Source organism: Cucumis melo, chromosome 10 (assembly GCF_025177605.1).
Source record: "Cucumis melo cultivar AY chromosome 10, USDA_Cmelo_AY_1.0, whole genome shotgun sequence".
Taxonomy (NCBI): domain Eukaryota; kingdom Viridiplantae; phylum Streptophyta; class Magnoliopsida; order Cucurbitales; family Cucurbitaceae; genus Cucumis; species Cucumis melo.
In genome coordinates, this window is record NC_066866.1 from 1,094,198 (window position 1) to 1,111,734 (window position 17,537).

General features: G+C 33.6%; 4 protein-coding genes across 5 annotated transcripts; 1 reads left to right on the plus strand and 3 right to left on the minus strand.

Moving 5' to 3' along the window:
- Positions 1-136: 136 nt before the first annotated feature.
- On the minus strand, positions 137-7,066 carry LOC103489393 (uncharacterized). Of its 2 annotated transcripts, none has more exons than XM_051091023.1 (14): positions 6,904-7,066; positions 6,222-6,513; positions 5,676-5,792; positions 4,779-4,837; positions 4,050-4,155; positions 3,764-3,835; positions 3,277-3,336; positions 3,049-3,175; positions 2,776-2,969; positions 2,430-2,614; positions 2,004-2,131; positions 1,620-1,888; positions 1,214-1,457; positions 137-910 (listed from the first exon to the last, which is right to left on the minus strand). In XM_051091023.1, exons 2-14 carry the CDS (start codon positions 6,483-6,485, stop codon positions 351-353), a joined length of 2,385 nt encoding a protein of 794 aa, XP_050946980.1. In that variant the 5' UTR covers positions 6,486-6,513; positions 6,904-7,066; the 3' UTR covers positions 137-350. The 2 variants fall into 2 exon arrangements, with proteins under 2 accessions (XP_050946980.1, XP_008446762.1); XM_008448540.3 differs by having other exon boundaries at positions 3,049-3,178.
- Positions 7,067-9,137: 2,071 nt separating this feature from the next.
- On the plus strand, positions 9,138-11,462 carry LOC103489392 (protein trichome birefringence-like 36). The gene is made up of 5 exons (XM_008448539.3): positions 9,138-9,591; positions 9,895-10,066; positions 10,149-10,330; positions 10,675-10,833; positions 10,911-11,462. Exons 1-5 carry the CDS (start codon positions 9,266-9,268, stop codon positions 11,206-11,208), a joined length of 1,137 nt encoding a protein of 378 aa, XP_008446761.1. The 5' UTR covers positions 9,138-9,265; the 3' UTR covers positions 11,209-11,462.
- Positions 11,463-11,861: 399 nt separating this feature from the next.
- LOC103489391 (germin-like protein subfamily 3 member 2) lies at positions 11,862-13,034 on the minus strand. The gene has a single exon (XM_008448538.3). The coding sequence runs from the start codon at positions 12,693-12,695 to the stop codon at positions 12,066-12,068; it is 630 nt and encodes a 209-aa protein (XP_008446760.1). The 5' UTR covers positions 12,696-13,034; the 3' UTR covers positions 11,862-12,065.
- Positions 13,035-14,007: 973 nt separating this feature from the next.
- Positions 14,008-16,928, minus strand: LOC103489390 (uncharacterized). Its single transcript, XM_008448537.3, has 5 exons — positions 16,683-16,928; positions 15,974-16,106; positions 15,120-15,364; positions 14,856-15,027; positions 14,008-14,337 (listed from the first exon to the last, which is right to left on the minus strand). Exons 1-5 carry the CDS (start codon positions 16,796-16,798, stop codon positions 14,173-14,175), a joined length of 831 nt encoding a protein of 276 aa, XP_008446759.1. The 5' UTR covers positions 16,799-16,928; the 3' UTR covers positions 14,008-14,172.
- Between the last annotated feature and the right edge of the window lie 609 nt (positions 16,929-17,537).

Here is a 17,537-nt window from a genome sequence, read left to right on the forward strand (position 1 = left end):
ACATTTTGGGTGGACCTCCAAATCTAATACCATATTACTTATGAATACCATATTACTTATGAGACATCTAATAATTGTCCTAACATATATTTCAAATCGTCGCCTTGTTCTCCTCTAAGAATGAACAAATTAAAAATGACGCAAAGAAAATTTCTCTGAAACTCATAACCAAAGCTTTTGAAATTTGTCAACTTTCACCTTTTTATATACATAACCATTATCGATAATCAGTTCAAGCTATCTATGGCTACATGAAATAGAACACAACAATAATAATTGATCTTGAATTCTGAACAACACCCTTAGGCCTTAAAACTACAAAATTGAGTCAATGATTGACAATACCATTTTCACTCTTCATAGTCTGTATCAGGATCTGCATCAATAATATCAGGAAAGTCATCTTCTAGCAATAAATTTGAGCTTGAATCACGTCCAAAATCTTCGATTTTATATGATTTTGATGATATGGGGGAACTATTCATACTTGCATTAGCAAATACAACATCATCTTGCGCTACAACCCCTTCTTCTGAGATGGCTGCTGCAGTGGTCTGTTCGGTCCTCTTGGGCCTTTCTATATTCGCTAGGGCATTAGCCGAGGGCTCATTTTCGATATCATTTGAGGGGCTATATGTCATTTCATTGTTATCTAGCACATCATCTCTAATTAGAGCCTCGGAGGCCCTCTGCTCCATGCTTTGCGTGCCAACCTTCAACAATTTCCTAGAATCGTTACTGTTGAAGTACAGATCTTCCTGGAATTTGAAGGCAGCTTGTGGTTCAGGAGAGCTCAAGCGCAACGGCAAGAAATCCGAGAGGGGAAGGACCCTCGGATGTATTAGAACCTCCATGGCTAAGAGGGCATGGGCACAGAACTCGCCAAGTTTAGTTCCATTTTCTTGTTTACCTGAAGAAGAAAATGCCTATCAGAAAATAATGATTTAAAAAATCATGTAAAGCAGACGTTATCTTACCAAAACAAAATTTTAATTAACAAGCTAACTATACTTCAATTATAAGCAAGAATAAGGATGCATAATTGCTCGGGTTGATCTTTTTCTTTTCTTTTTTGGGTGGGCGAGACAGCAATATTAAGCAAGTCAGTTTTCAAACAAATATCTGCAGTTTGACTCATAAATAAGGCGAGTAGCATCCTCGCTCTCAAACCCAGCCTTCCACATGATCAAATGAAATATCAAAAGAGATTTACCTTTACGAAAGAGCTCAAGACCTTGAGCCAAAGCCAGTGGGCGTACATGGACAGCAGACAAAAAAGAAGCTAGTAGTGCATGAAATGCCGCCAACTGATAATCCACCCAAACCCCAATAGATTCATTAGCTTGGAAAAAGGTGTCGTCTGAAGCTCGTGGCCATTCAAGAGAAGATGTTGCAGTTGTTATTAAGAGATGTTCAATTTTTGCACGCCACCCTTCTTCAGATCTCAAAGCACCAGCCTATACATATAATCAACGAGAAACAAATAAATAAATAAAGCAGTCAACAGTTAAAAACTGTCCGACACAAACAAACCAAAAATATTCCCATTAATAAAGTTTTTAATAAATTCATATGCAAAATAATTAACCAAAGAGACCAATAACATATAAAATGCCCACCGATGTAAGAAGAGTCTTCAAAGCCTCAAGTGCAGCTATCCTCAAGTGGACTGAGGTATAGCTACAGCTGCTGGTAATGTCCTCTGGTTCATTCCTCTCATGCTGCCCTTTCATGGAAGTGGGAACTGAAGGACGTTTTCTCTTATTATGGTGTTGCGACGAATCTCTTTGTGTGTCCTTCGGATTCACAGCAGAACTCTCATTATTGACAGGGTTCAGATCAACTAGTACATTGTCAATCACATCTCGAGAAAGAGATGCAGCCATTCCTGACTCAAATGCAGCGATGAATAAGTACACATCCCAAAACAATTTTTCCATATAGAAATTAAAACAATAATTATAATAATCTCCATGCCTAACGAAACACAATACAATTCTTACCAACACCCAAAGACATCATCAATGACTTAGCAACTGCGTAGACTTTTACTCTCAGTTCTGCAGAGACACACTTCTTGAAGTACTTCACAGTGAGTCGTACAATTGATGCAGCATGTGGCAACAATTGACTGAAAAGGAATTTAATAATAATTATATAAACAAAAATATGGCATCCATATTTTTTTCAGTAGCAATTGACAGGCTAGACTTCACACATTTTCCTCCCAGATTATCTAAGTGGAGACTTTGTATTACCATTGGATCATTTTCGTATTCATATAAACATGAAAGATCAACGTTGATCGCATCTTGTAGAGGTGGAAGAAAGCATATGTTTATGGATGTGTATTGATTACTGAAAAAATCTGGGTCTGCATTAAGGTTTTATGGTATATAGTCCGTGTAGCTGAATAGTAGATGCCTTACCTGCGAAGGCTCTTAACGATGGCAACAAGGAGATCCAAACTGACAGAATGCAGCACTGGAAGTTCTAAGCACATTGATTCTTGCTGCAGAGATGTCATAAATGGCACTGAAGTGGGTGGCAAAGAACCATCCATCGTCAGCACTCTCTCAACAAGAGCTAATAACGGGCGAATGGGAACTGCCACCTGATATAATACATGTAAAGATCAATTTAACATCACTTTTCTTCTTTATTTCATTATATTAATTAAGAAAGTGAGGTGTCACAGGGTACATAGATTCATATTGAGGCGAACAATTCCTTTTAAGATGAGCATAACAAAAAAAATGGATCACATGATGCTACCTGATGGTTGTATGAACTTGTTATCATTGTGGAACAGCAAACCATCAAGGTTGAAATACTAGATATTAACATCCGCTCTGAGCTCTTTTTTATTTTGTCCAAGGAACCTTCTGATGATGAACAACAACCTAAAGGTGGTGGAGGATCTTTTCCTGGTAGAATCAGTAACCTTACAAATTCACTGCCTTTTGAATCTACAAAAACATTCAAATGCATCATTGCCACCATTTTCATAAATTGAGATAGCTTTATCTGTTTTACTGTTCAGTATACCTTCACCAATGCCTTGGAAAACCTCATTCAATTGACTATTAATGGATAACAAAATCTTCTGAATTAGTAAAGACCAGCTATCTTCGTCTCCTTTTGATTTTGGAAGTGATGCCAGGCAACGGGCAAGCTTCTAAATTTGAAATATGAAACACAGAGAAAATTATGGGGGAAACTTGATGTTTGTAGTGATATCTACTGTAGTATGATTAAAACTACATAAGACAGTACCTTCAGCATGTTAGAACTACACTTCCCTGAAAATATTTTTGAAACAATTGCAGCTTCGGCCTACAGAATATATCCAATTCATCAGGAGGAAACAAAATCAACTATTTCAACATAAATCCTTTTTCTCTATTCGGCATGGGATTTACACTTTGTCGGTTTTTCAATTACAAAGATAGCGATCTATAGATAAACAACATGCTGACAACATGAAGCCATATGTGCTGAAGATGTTGAATGCAATTGTGAGTGAAATTTTAATTATTTTAGCTTCTAATGGTAATACAAATACTCTCTCCAGTTTTTTATAGCAGCTTTTTTGTGAAGGAAAAATAATAATAAATTAAATCAAATTTAAAATAATAAAAATAACAAACTTCTGAAGCTTAGATTACATCACCAGCGAGTAGAAAAGTCAGAAAGCTACCAGTACTCCCAAAATTGTAATTTAGAACAGAATCAATATCACATTGTTTGTTAAAGCACTTACAGAGTCATAATGACGATGGATTGTGAAGGGGAAGAAATCTATCAAAGTGCATAACAGATTAACCGCATTATCCTGCATCAAACAACGCAGATAATTACATATTTTAAAACAAAAGTTGCAACTACCAATACCAAGCAAGAGTACAAAAGGAGAGATGAAAAGTTTCACAAAAGCCTAAGAAATTTACAAAGGAGGATCTCAGTTGGGATAGATAATTAAAATACAATTGTTACAAAACTAGTTAGCTCATGAGTGCATGAAAATAGTCCATGAAAAATGAACTTACCAAAACAGCTTCAGTATTATCATCATGCAACAGCTTTATAACTGGTTGAATGACCTTCCCAGCACAAGAAGTCCCATCTTTCTTTACACTTTGAAATCTACCCAATCTAATTTGTAAAAGATACATCTTAAAAGTTTTAGACAATATTCTTTGATTTTTTCTCAATGAAAGTGGTTATTTTATTTTAAAAAATAAATAGATAGACAATTTTTATTTTTAAGCTCAATAACATATGGAGGTGGCCGTTGGGATATATGCCTTAACCAATAGTTCTAGACCCATATTGGCAATAAAACGACTTGACAGTAATAACTTACAGAATGCGATTCAATCAGTTATCTATTATTCTCAAGTCCGCATTAAATAGTTGAATCCACAGACCACAAAGTCAATGTAGAATTAACAACAAACAAATCCTAAGAGGTATTCAGTTGAATATACAAAGGCACATAGAAACTTCGCTTTTGGAAGAGGTATAGTTAACTAATCCATTTGTGTTTGAGTGACACATACAATCTTCGCTTGGGGTGAATTGGTTACCCTTTTTTATAATTAAGATTTAGTTTCTCTTATTATCAATGAAAGAGTATTTTGTAATCCAATTGATAGGCATCCTTTTGTAATTTCATCTTATCAATGAAATCGTTACCATTTCGAATAAAAAAAAGGATTGAGTTCGAGGGACAACTTTGTACAATAGATTTCTGCCAAGGTCAAATGAAGATGTACCTCGAGAATAAATCATAGATCGAAGCACAAGAAGCCACCTTCAGAAACTGAGAATCTGTCTATTGAACAATAAAAGCACAAAAAATGAGAAGTGGTGTAAAATTCTTGATAGCATTCGAGTATAAAAAAGCATTGATGATAATAAGTTGTAAAGATAAAGACAGAAACAGTATAAATAAAAAGAACAGAAAAAGAAGGAACTTGACATTGTTCTGGAACTACGTCGCACACTTTGTGTGATCAATATATTCTTTTGTATCTTCAGAAGAAAAAACATTGCACTTTGTATAACACTTGATAAAATATCAGATTACAATGCTCAAAAACAGCTCTGCATTAGTTCCTTCAGTAGCTCCATAATCATTAGTATGTAGCCAAAGGCTATCTTATGCTTATCAGATACATGCCGGTGCATGTGTCTTTGGGGACCCTCAATGTACGAGGAGAGCTGGTTAGACCGGCTATTTCATCCGTAGTTCATCTTACTTGTTCAATCCTATATTAATGAAAAGAATAAGAGCTTGGAAACCCCCAATATGTGATTTTGCATTCTTTCCAAGAAACAATAATCACTTAGTTGAAACAAATCATGTCCAGAACTCTTTTTGATGAATATCTTACAACCAATCATACCCAAATTTCAGAACAAACATATTCACTGTAGTCAAGCAGGTCGACAGTCAAAAACGATCTAGGCACATCACATGCTCAAAAGCATAGTTAAATTGTTGCAGTTATGTGTCCCAAACAGTAACGGGTATCTTAGTTCTGATAGAATAACAACTTATCATTTAGCTCTTATTCTTCTTCATATGTACATTATAATTTAACATTTTTGCCACTTAATACATGTAAATAAATGATATAGAATCAATCCCATAAAAGATTAACTGTTACCTGCATGTGAGGTAAAAGCTTGTGAAGCCATTCTGTATATGATGCCAAGAAACGACTAGAGCTGCATCGTTGACAAGTCACTCCAAGTAAAATGATTCCCGCCCAACATTTATCAGGCTTTAGAAAGATTGGATGCTAAAATTAGTAACCCACAAAAGAAAGTTGAGCAATTTCTAAAACACAAAGTAACAAAGACAGTCAATAGTATTCCCTATCTTCCTGCATGCCAATGAATTGCCAAATATACAAGCAAGGTTCAAATGTTCAGTTTCTAAGAATTAAGCATTGTTTTCAAAGCGCAAGAGGCGCTCCAAGGCGACAAACTTTTTAGATTAACAGTAACTACAAATGTTCTCTCAATAAGCAGCAGCAGAATCATTAATTGTGAAACTTAACAAGTTCCATTGAACTTCGTTCCAGCTGTTCCTTCGAACAAGCTACACATAAGCCCGGCAGCCGACAAATAGTCAAATCCACAGGAGTATAAAGAAAAAGCTATATATTATTAAAAAATTTATTTACATGGAATTTAATGCATGCTTATACCATATCATTGGAGAGAAGAAGAAACAAACGGTTGACCCAGGAATCAACAGCGGATTTCCAGCTATCAATCAGCTTTTGGTCCTTGGAAGAAGAGGATTCAGAGAGGAGATCGTGGGATGTGACCATAGAGACCACATTTGAAAGTTCTGAATAATCAGAAAATGCACGCTTGTCGTCGGGAACGTGCTCCCTAAGAAGTTTATGTAGCAAGCGAGGCTTCAAGGCCGGGTCATACATATCCGCAACAAGATTGAAGGCCGCCATTTTGGTTGAATTATGAGGTTTCAATTGTCTAATAACCAAAAAAAGAAAAAAGAAAAAAAAAAAAAAAGAATAAGCAACTGTAAGATGGCAATGCGATCTCGACTACCAGTACAATGCACAAAATCAATACCAAACATTCCCGTTCCCCATTAAACAAGATAAAACCCTAATTCCATGAACTCAATGGGTTTTATCATTGAGTTGTAGCCCCCAAAACAAAAACAACAGTGAACAAACTTCTCTACGCCTAAGAAGCGAACTCAACTCCGCCAAAATAAAGTAGAAAATACTCCATAAACCCATAAAAATCTCAGCAAATAATTCTCAAACGCAAAATAATCTTGCATGAGAAAGTGGTCGATAAGTACCAAAAGCATCATAGCTTAAAAGAAGATATAAAAGCAATCTGAAAACTCACCTTCTACTTGAAACCCTATAATGTACAGCACCTTCTTAGGCTGAATCAAAGATTGACGATGAAGATTGTGAAGCCGAGAGGAAGACAAGGAGGAGTGAGAGGAAGTAGCTGCGCAAAGGAGTTCACCGAGCGGGAACGCAGATAAAAAAAGGGTAGATAGAGAATTTATATAATATTTGGTAAATTTGAATATATATATATATATATATACATGCTCGACTTGTATGTATATATTCGAGTACAAGAGGTTGCAGATTCAATCCTCCACTTCAATTGTATAGAAAAAGCTAACAAAATTTTAGAAATTCTTTTTAATTGTGGTATATCAATTATTTGAACGACTTTTCAAACGAAATGTTAGTTTTAAAGGGCGAAACCTCCTGATTTTGAAAACTTAGTCTTATTTTAGGGTTTTGTTATATATGATATGTATATTAATATTAATATAATTATGTATTATTTCACAGCGAGCATGTAATCTATTTCGAGATTCTAAATAGTAAATCGGGTATAATTCTAACTTTCATTCCAAATTTCCGTGTATTCAATAGTTGATCACCATGTTCAAAACAGGTTTGGAAGTTAGATGAATATCTCTAATCATATTTATTAGGAACGCGAAGATGTACATTTATATTTAAAATATGTTTTTAACTAAAAGAATATTTAGCATCTATCTAAATTCTATGAGAAAAACATCGTGAGCGAAATCGTTCTCAATAAATTTTATTATAGTTTTTATGTTTATCTCGTAAACTAATGAAAAAATAATTTTTTTTTCCATTCGGTAAAGAAAGCTAACCAAGATAAAAGAAACACGTAGGATAAAGTTGGTTATTCCTCTTTTTGTTTCTAAATAATATATTTGTTCATAAATTGATACTTTTTTATTCAAAATTTATACGAATAATAATTTAGTACTTAAACTATTTTAATGTCTTCAATTTTTTTTTTTTTTTTTTATTTATAACACTACAGCCTATTAAAACAGTATTTGAAAGTAAATTTCTATAGATTAAAATCACTCTAACACATTCTCTTTTGTTTTGACTAAGAACTTTCACCTATCAAAAAAACGTTAAATTATTTTATCCAATAGAAGATAATTAAAGTCGTTAATTTTTGGAGTAACAAAAAGTCAAAATGCTTGGTTGCTCGTTGGTGAATTCATAATGTCCCATAATTCATGCCCACCAACAAAAGGAATGGTACCAATGATGAACCACTATTTCTTTTTCTTTTTCTATCCATGAAAATTTAAAAAGTAAGAGTTGATTTAGGATAATCTATATAAATACTAGTTGACTAAATGATAAGAAAGGATGAGATAAACCAAAGTTGAGAAATATGATTAGAATGAACAGAGGGAGGCACCATGGTAAATGTTCTCCTAGCCAAATCATCGAGAATCATAATCTATAAGTATGAGAAGCCAATTTACAAGCCATTGAGTTACACTACCATTAATATGAAAGAATAATAGACTGAACCACAATGTCATGACTCATGAAGAGAGTCAATAAAAGGTTCGATTTCATTGGCATATTTCGTTTCTAGAGCTTAGTATAAATGGCCAAATTTTGCAATAGTTTAACCATGATCTCTTGTTTGTATTTTTTTGAAATCACAATGCACCATAAAATCACATTCCAATCTCATCAATTTACAATGGATACGAACCCGAACCACGAATGAACTCTACAAAGAATTTAGGGACAGCTTGGAGCAAAAACTATGTAAAATTATAATAACTACCAATTGCTACAATAAATACTATTTAAAAATTCACAATTAGCTACAACAAACACTATTTCAAAACCTACCATATTTATTATTTACTACAACATTTAGTAACAATTACAATTTCCTTATCGAACTAAAACAATTTATGCACCAAATACATACTATTATAACTCAAACTAAAATAATATCAACTTGTTTAATAGGTTTACTATTCAAGTTTACATTTTTCTTACTCATGTCAATATTGATGAACTCCATCATATACTTAATATGCAAATTTTTTAACTCCAATATATTAACTACAAGCTGACAATTTTTTTTTTTTTTTACTTTTTTGTATAGTTACATTAGATACTAAAAATTTAACCTTTTTAATTTTTAACCCCTATCCTAATAATTTTAACCCTATTTTAATAACTTTGTCAAGAAACCCTTTGGACAAAGATAAGAAAAAAGAGGAAGTGGGCATTAGTTGCTATGATCAAGGGACAATAAAGTAAAAAAAAGAAGCTTAAAACTGCCCCCACCCTCCGCCAGTCATGCATTAAAGGAAAGCTTTGATCATCAACAAAAAAATGCATTTGCCTTCATTGCACAAACCACCTTCTTCACCTCTTCAATGGCGAAACCAAATCATCAATTTCTTCTCTTCATCTTCTTCGTATTCCTCTGTTTTTACCATGGAAACTCATCGTTGTTTGGTTCAGAGGACGACCAGTCTTGGCTGACTGAAGAAGACGACGAAGTTCACATTGTTCAGAGCGGCGCTGATTCACATAAATGGTGTGATTTTTCCGACGGAAAATGGAGTTTTGATCGATCTTATCCGTTGTATGATTCCTCATGTCCGTATCTTAGCTCGGCCGTCACTTGTCAAAGGAATGGCCGGCCGGATTCTGACTACGAGAAGTGGAAATGGAAGCCACACAGTTGCTCTATTCCCAGGTTCTTTACGTTAATCGAAACTTGTTAACGTTTTTAGAAGCTTGTGTTGGAAATTTCGTAGAAAGCACTTAAGAACGAATTACTTTGGTTTTACTTTAACACACTTACAGAGAGTGTTTTAGAAGTGCTTCGGCGAAAAAGAAGACATTGCAAAGCACTCTCTAAAGTGATTATGACTGTTTTGATTGAAAAATTGCTTTTAACTACGGGAAGAGTACAAAGTGAGGTAGTGTAATTGTGAAATTGGAGGTTTGTGATATGATTACTAAGGTTTTGTTCCTATATCTGCACTCTGATTTACAGGTTTGATGCTTTGAATTTTCTCGGGAAAATGAGAAGGAAAAGGATAATGTTAGTGGGAGATTCTATAATGAGAAACCAATGGGAATCTCTCGTTTGCTTAGTGCAAGGAGTTGTACCAACGGGTAGAAAAAGGGTAACATATGATGGTCCTTCCATGGCTTTCCATGCTATGGTGAGTGATATGAGTGAATTTGAAATTCTGAAGTCTCTTTTTTGGGTATTATAAATTCAAGTATTTTGATTCTCTTGAACAGGATTTTGAGACTTCGATTGAGTTTTCATGGGCTCCACTTCTTGTTGAGCTGAACAAAGGACCTGAAAACAAGAGAGTTTTGCATTTGGATAAGATTGAAGAGAATGCCAAATATTGGACAGGAGTTGATATTCTTGTGTTTGATTCAGCTCACTGGTGGACTCATTCTCAACAATGGAGCTCGTAAGAGAGTGAATACAAAGACTTCATTTCTACATCATATTAGCATTTTTAGTTAACATTATCTGATTATTACTCAAATCTATTTTTGCATTTGCTGATTGGAAGTTTATGTCATATAATCAACAAACACTTCGATTTTGCGATGAAAAAGAAACCACGAATATTGTTTGCTTACTGAGACTTCAAATGAACTTTAAGTTCGTAGGTGTTTAAGAAAGTTGTTTTATTTATTTAATTTCTCAAAGAAAGTTGCTCATATCTTGAAGAAGGAAAGTGTTAGCATTTGTGTTGAATCAATATAGTTCACCAGTTGTTGTGATTTGTGATCTATTATTTTGTTTTAGATGGGATTACTACATGGAGGGCCAGACTATGTACAAATACATGAATCCAATGATTGCATATGAGAAGGGACTTACCACATGGGCCAAATGGGTAGATTTGAACTTGAATCCCAAAAAAACCCGAGTAATTTTTCGAAGCATGTCTCCTAGGCATAACAGGTAAAGAAATTCATATCAATTGTAAGTTTGTGAAAATTTTTGAAATTCATATTCATCTGTTCTTTTTGTTTTTCCAGAGACAATGGTTGGAAATGCTATAACCAAAGGCAGCCTTTAGCCTACTTCAGCCATCAGCACGTTCCGGGGCAGCTGCACGTGCTTCAGGAAGTATTGAGAAAGATGAGATTCCCAGTATACCTTCAAGACATCACATCAATGTCTGCACTTCGAAGAGATGGCCACCCGTCCGTGTACCGTAACAATTTGAGTCAAGAAGGGAAGCGACACCAGGAAAGTTTATCCTCTGATTGTAGCCATTGGTGCCTCCCCGGTGTGCCTGACATTTGGAATGAGATGTTAAGTGCCTTGCTTTGAGTTGAAATATTGCTGGAAGAGTTCATTGTGAAGTGATTAGAGTCACTCTTCTGCCAGCATAGGTTTGTTTATCTCTTGATCTCACTTCTCATGTTTCTATAATTGTTAGCTACTACTTGGTGTGTTCAGTGTTGTATTGCAAACCGTACCCCAAGGCGGGCAATATATGTTATCATCTAACTATGAACTTCCAATTCCAAACTTTGGATAGGGTATTTTAAAAGAGTTATAGAGAAGTTTGATATTTACTTAAATTCACTGTTAGATGTTCCAAAGAAGCTGGTATTTTTTTTTAATATTCGTGAGTGTCTGGATCACTAATCTCATGAAACAATCCGTCTAATTCTACAATATTTAAGTATCGAAAAAACTTGTAAGAAATTAATCCTTAGGTAGGTGGTCAACTGAATTGAACTTATTACCTCTTTCTAAATAAGGAAACCTAAATATGATTGAAAAATATGAAACTTCGAGTACTTAAATACTCAAAATTTATAAATTTATTTTCCTAAGAATAAGCTGGAGAGTCATGTTCAAATGCTAGTTGACCATAAAAAGGAAAGCATCTTATTGTCTCGAGCTTTTTCATGTATGTGTATATACTAGTGATATCTTAATTTTTTAGAAAATGCACAAAAGCTTGTAGAACAAGATAAATAAAAGTGATAGATATCATTGCCATGAACGGAATTCCAAGCTTTTGGATATAAATAATGTCGTTGACATGAATAAGACATCTCCGAGCTTCTTCAACTCAACAGTGCATTATTTAAATGCCCCGCCGACGATTAATTTGTTTCACACTCGTGTAACTTTTAAGATGTAATAAAACAACCTTAGAGCTCTAGCTAGCTTTATCAATGGGGAGCATGCCTCTTCTTCAGCTTTGCGAGCTCCTTGGGACTCAACCCGAAGGCCTTCTCTAAGAGCTCTTCTTCGATCCCGGATCCAAAAACAGCAGTTGGAATTTTCATTAGTCCGGGATTTTGGCTGTCAAAACTCCCTATAATTGTTGCTGGAATTTCCCCCACATTCATTTGGAAGTGAACTAAGCCTCTCGGGAACACCATGACCTCACCTTTCTCAATCACCTTAGCAAAAATCTGGTTATTAGTATCAACAAATCCAGAATATACCTTACCTTCAAGAACAACAGCAACTTCAGTTGCTCTAGGATGGAAATGTGGAACATTAACACCTCCAACGTCGAAATCCGCCCGAACTAGAGACATTCCCAGCGTGTTTAGACCTGGAAATACTTTTGAATTAACAGCTGTGGACGAAAAACCAGAACCATTGAACTTTCCAGGAAACTTTATGCCAGAAAAAATGAAGTCTTCTACTCTAGCAAGGGAAGAGTTCTTGCATGACGAATGAGAACTGCCTGCAGACGTTTCGTTCGGCAAGCAGAAGTCGAATACCGGATCGGGATCTGATGCCAAGGTGAGAGAACCATGGAAGAGGATGATGAAAAACAAAACCAACATTTTTTAAAGCAAGACCTGTATGAGTTTAGCTTGGGATATTTGAGATGACTTGGGTATATGAACTAAGATGTAGAAATGAAAAAATGTAACCAAATCGGCTAAAAAGTGGTGGGTTTTGGTAAATTTTAATTGCTATTTGGTGTCGTCTTCTTTTAGAAAACTTTGCTTGGGAAAGAAGAGAGTGAATTAGCTGAGCCAAAATGATTGGTGGTTTGGTTTGTTTGCTTTTGCTTCCCTTTTCTAATGCTTTATGGTGGAGTTTTTGATTGAGCTTAAAAGTCTTGTCTTCTTTTCATTACTTTCATTATGGTTTGGAATTTAGGAAAGCAAACAGGATCAGAAATTAAAAAGAAATTCAAATACTACTTTTTCCTCAATTTTGTTCCCTTAAAACTTTTAATTTTTCAATTTTAGTTCTCGTACTTTAAATAAATTTTAAATTTAATCCCTCCGAATTAGACTTTATCAAAACTTACTAAATAATAATAATAATTTTTCAGCCAAAGAAATACAACAGGTAAACACATGTTTTTGAGATTCATAATGCTAATAATTAACAAAGAGGGTTTTCTTTAATATATATATACATATACACACATATATATAAAAGCAACAAGAAACTAATTAAAATTGAGGAGTTAAAAATACAAAAACTAAAATTAAACAAACTAAATGATATATAAATATTGTAATAATTGGACCATATATAATTGTTTTTTGCTCAGCTTTTGTATTTTACTGTTTGAACTGATCACACCCCAGATTCGCCCCCACCTCAATTCCAATTCCCAACTCCATTTTCTATTTCTTTTGAAAGGTTTGGTTAAAGTATTTGAATTTCCTTCTATGGCCTAATAATAAATAGTGTCATCTAATGTTGACTTTTATCGAATTTGAAATACATACAAATGAATCAAAATATAAAATATAGCAAAATATTACAGTTCATTCGAAATGGGTTATGAATAGATCAAGATAAATTTCTGTGTTTATTATAATAGATACAGTCTATCTTAATTTCTATTACAGATAGAAGGTAATATTTTGATATATTTATATAAAATTTTAAAAAAAATTATTTAAAATAATTTATCTGGATAAAATGTATGAAAAAGATATTTAGGGTTGTCCTTAAAAAACAATCGCAGTGACTAATTTGTTTTTTAAAATGATTAATGATTAATTAAGATTGAATTTTCATCTAAAAAAATTAATTAAGACATAGGTTATTTTTGAATTTTAACTAAAATGAAAGAAAATTATCAAAAACAGAACATTTAAAAAAATATTTACATTTCATAGAAAAATCAAATAAAATAAATTTTGGTTTTTAGTGATTTTATTCTGTAAAGTATAAATAGTTTGTCAATTTTTTCTACTTTTAAAAATACCCCTTTTTCAGGGATCAATTTATTAAAACATTTGAGAGTATATCCATTAATATGTCTATTGCAATCTGTCTTCAGGGATCAAAGCCTCACTCCATGGACATGGAAATTAGTTGTTCTACAGTTTTTGCCTCAAAGCTGACATTAGGAAGAAGAAGACCAGCATGATACTCATTACTGTCAAACTCTGACCTCCTTAGAGTCATCTGGTAGCTCTCCGTAGCGAACCTCGGGTGCCCCTTGGCAACTGCCACCTGAGATCATTAGAAAACATAAAAAACAGGAGTAGAGATCACCAGCATTCAATAACTCTATTAAAACTCAACAGTGAGAAAACAACTATCAAAGTTTATAGCTTTTAGCTAATGTTTAGGATCCAGCTAACTTATGTTTAACATGGTTAGTCCAGATCTTATGAACGCCTCCTCTCGGTTCATCTTAGGTATAATATAATATATGAAAAGTTAACTTTTTTATAACTTGTCTCTCTTATTTTTTGTTCCCTCCAAATTTTTAGAATGGAAAGATTATATGTATAAAAAGTTAAAAGGTAAAATTTTGGCTCTTTTCCTATGAAAATTTCTAGCTCAGGCTGTGGGCAAGGTTAAGATTCAGAGGCTGACGGGAAGTAATAGAGTTTGGTTCTCACTTTGTTTATTTATTTTTCCAATCACAACGATGAGATTTGAATAGTATTTCTTCTTGAAAGAAAATAACAACTAAACTCTTCAAAAAAGAAAAAAAAAAAAAGGATGACGGTAGTGCAACTTACACAATGTCCATTTCCGAGCTCTGAGATCCAAAATCTCCATTCTTTCAGAATTTCCCCTCCAACTTTAACCTGTATGTCATTCCACTCAATATGAAGAAACTCGACTTGCTCCAGCCCGGATGCCATTCCACTTCCGATAGCTTTCACATATGCTTCTTTGAGAGACCAGTATCTGCTTCACAACGAAAACAGTTAGAATTTTTTTTCTTCTTCCAAAATGCATTTAGCTGAGAGCTAAACAACAAAGTGAGAGTTCAATCAAACCTGTAGAATTCAACTAAAACACTGAAGCTAGAGCCAGCATTCACGATATTCTTCCATTCTAAACTTGAAAAGTAAGAAGAGAAGTTTTTAACAAATTCAATGGTATCCTCATTTTGGGGAGTGGTGTAAGAGACAACGTCCAAACCCACAAGGCACAGAGGTTCTGATGCTATAACCACAAAATCACCATGATGTGATACATTGAAATTGAAATTGGGAAATTCTGAGGCAAGTTTATCACATTCCTGGAAAAAAAGTATAAGAATTGGATAATATTAGTTAACATGATTTTAATATTGTAAAACAAGCAAACATCCATGAAAAATGACTGTTGAGAAAGATACATGATGACGTTTAAAATTGTTGGTTGAGTGAGAGGAATAGATTAAACATAGAAAGAAAAAGTAATGACCATCAGAATAGAATTAAACCTTTCAGTGGCCACATAAACGTAATTAACGAACAGTGGAAATCATCCACTCATGGAGCTATCAAATACCAAAACTTGATAATTATCCAAACCCGTATACATGACTAGCAAGTAACCAACTTATTTAGGTTCTGTTTTAGTTTAGGTTTTTGAGAATAGACTTAAGTTTTAGAAACCAAAAGGCAAAAACCAAATGGTCATCAAATGGAGTATTAAAGTTCAAATACAAGAAGTACGAAAGGCCCTTGTTCTTCAGAAGGGTTTCTTTTCCTCTCTTTTTCCTTTCTTCTCCTTAAACTAGAGAATACATAACAATAGACAGCAAAAATCTAAGCTATTTTAGGTTTGGATTGGAACACATGGATCATACTAATCTGGATAAAGAAAATAAGTGTAACTTGTTATTTTTATATTACAACCATACCAGATATGGCTTGCCTTCCAACGTGCGCTTTATAATTATTTCATTGAATGGGATTTTCAATATATAATGTACAAGAGCATACTGAAGCAAACGACTCACAAGTGCACGTTTCCTGTCTTCCATCTTAAAAAATCTATGAACAAGGAAATACATGGAGGTCATCCACCACTATTATTTAAGAGTATACTACTTACAAACTAAACTTTGATTGTTTATTGAAAAGATAATCGTCAGATCGTTGCTAATGAAAAGAAGGTCTTACTCAAATGCTAAAAAAAGAACAGAAAAACGTAAACAGATTTAAATCCTATCAGCTAAATCTTCTGGACAAACAAACAGATATGAAGCAATCAGCTAAATCTTCTTGAACAAAACGAGGTTTATACCTACATAAAAACTACGAAATATTTATATTCTCCACGAGTTATGCCAAATTTTCTACGGAAATCTACGCAGGAAATCCACAACTGATCTCAGAAAGAGTAACAAACTTCCAATCAATAGCAATTTCTAAATCAATATTCTGGACAAACAAACAGATATGGAGTAATCAAGTGATCATATCGAGAACGCTCATGTCACCTCATTCAAAATTCTGATTTCCAAAAGCCAAATTTCGATTTATATGAATTTTCCAAAGAAGCAAACAAAGACATAAAAGAAAAGGAAGCAAATATAAAACAGGAGAAATTTAGTTGCAGAATGTAACCTAAGGATGGAGGAATGTTCATGGCGAGGGAGAAGAGTTAGGACAGAGGAGAACTCAAGAGGAGAAGGGTTCCACTGAGAAATGTCAACAGCCCATCTCTGGACGCCCCTTTCCATAGCTATCAACTTACATAAGCTTCTTCAAGGTTTTTAAGGTTAGCCATGGCGGCCGTTTTTTCTCTCTCTCTCTGTTCGTTTCCCTCCTTGTCTTGGGGAATCCGAAGATGACACCCGCCAACTTACGTAAGCTTCTACATTAATTTTTTAATTTTAAAAATTAATTGATGACTTAAACATAAATTTAATATTTTTTTTCAGAAATAATATATATAAAAGAAAAAATTATTAAAAATAAAACTTTTAACAAAATACACTCATCATGTTATTTATACAGTGAATTTTGTTTACAATGGTTTTGTACTCGTTGAGGTTAAATAATTTGTCAATTTTTCTAGTTTTAAAAATACCCTAACAATATTAAGGTTTAGGATATCTACGATGTGTTTTGAATTTAAGTGTTTAATTTTAAAAAAATTATTTTGAAAAAAATAGTGTTTATTCTAAATAATCTTTTAGGTGTATTAAAAAAATACTAAAAAATTTAAACAAAAATGAGTTTTTTAAAAACATTTTCTCTATAAGCCAAAAAAAACGTCCGAGAGCTTCCAAACACCAAAAATTAGTATTTGAAGCTCAAAATATGGAAGCAAAATCGCTCAAAATATGGAAAGAAAATCATTTCAATTTTGTCTCCTTAATGTTGAGGGGTGGTTTGTGATAAATAATAATAATGTTTTTTTTTTTCGAAAAAAGAAAAGGTAAAACTAGTGTTTAGAGATTAAATTAGCTTTTACAC

Coding starts and splice junctions, on each gene's coding strand:
- LOC103489393 (XM_008448540.3), bottom strand. CDS start 6,485: ATGGCGGCCTTCAATCTTGTTGCGGATATGTATGACCCGGCCTTGAAG. Junction 4,156..4,778: donor ATCTATGATTTATTCTCGAG/GTACATCTTCAT, acceptor TTTACAAATTAG/ATTGGGTAGATTTCAAAGTG. Junction 1,889..2,003: donor GATGATGTCTTTGGGTGTTG/GTAAGAATTGTA, acceptor CATTTGAGTCAG/GAATGGCTGCATCTCTTTCT.
- LOC103489392 (XM_008448539.3), top strand. CDS start 9,266: ATGGCGAAACCAAATCATCAATTTCTTCTCTTCATCTTCTTCGTATTC. Junction 10,331..10,674: donor CATTCTCAACAATGGAGCTC/GTAAGAGAGTGA, acceptor ATTTTGTTTTAG/ATGGGATTACTACATGGAGG. Junction 10,834..10,910: donor ATGTCTCCTAGGCATAACAG/GTAAAGAAATTC, acceptor TTGTTTTTCCAG/AGACAATGGTTGGAAATGCT.
- LOC103489391 (XM_008448538.3), bottom strand. CDS start 12,695: ATGTTGGTTTTGTTTTTCATCATCCTCTTCCATGGTTCTCTCACCTTG.
- LOC103489390 (XM_008448537.3), bottom strand. CDS start 16,798: ATGGAAAGGGGCGTCCAGAGATGGGCTGTTGACATTTCTCAGTGGAAC. Junction 16,107..16,682: donor GAACATTCCTCCATCCTTAG/GTTACATTCTGC, acceptor CCTTGTTCATAG/ATTTTTTAAGATGGAAGACA. Junction 14,338..14,855: donor AGCTCGGAAATGGACATTGT/GTAAGTTGCACT, acceptor TAATGATCTCAG/GTGGCAGTTGCCAAGGGGCA.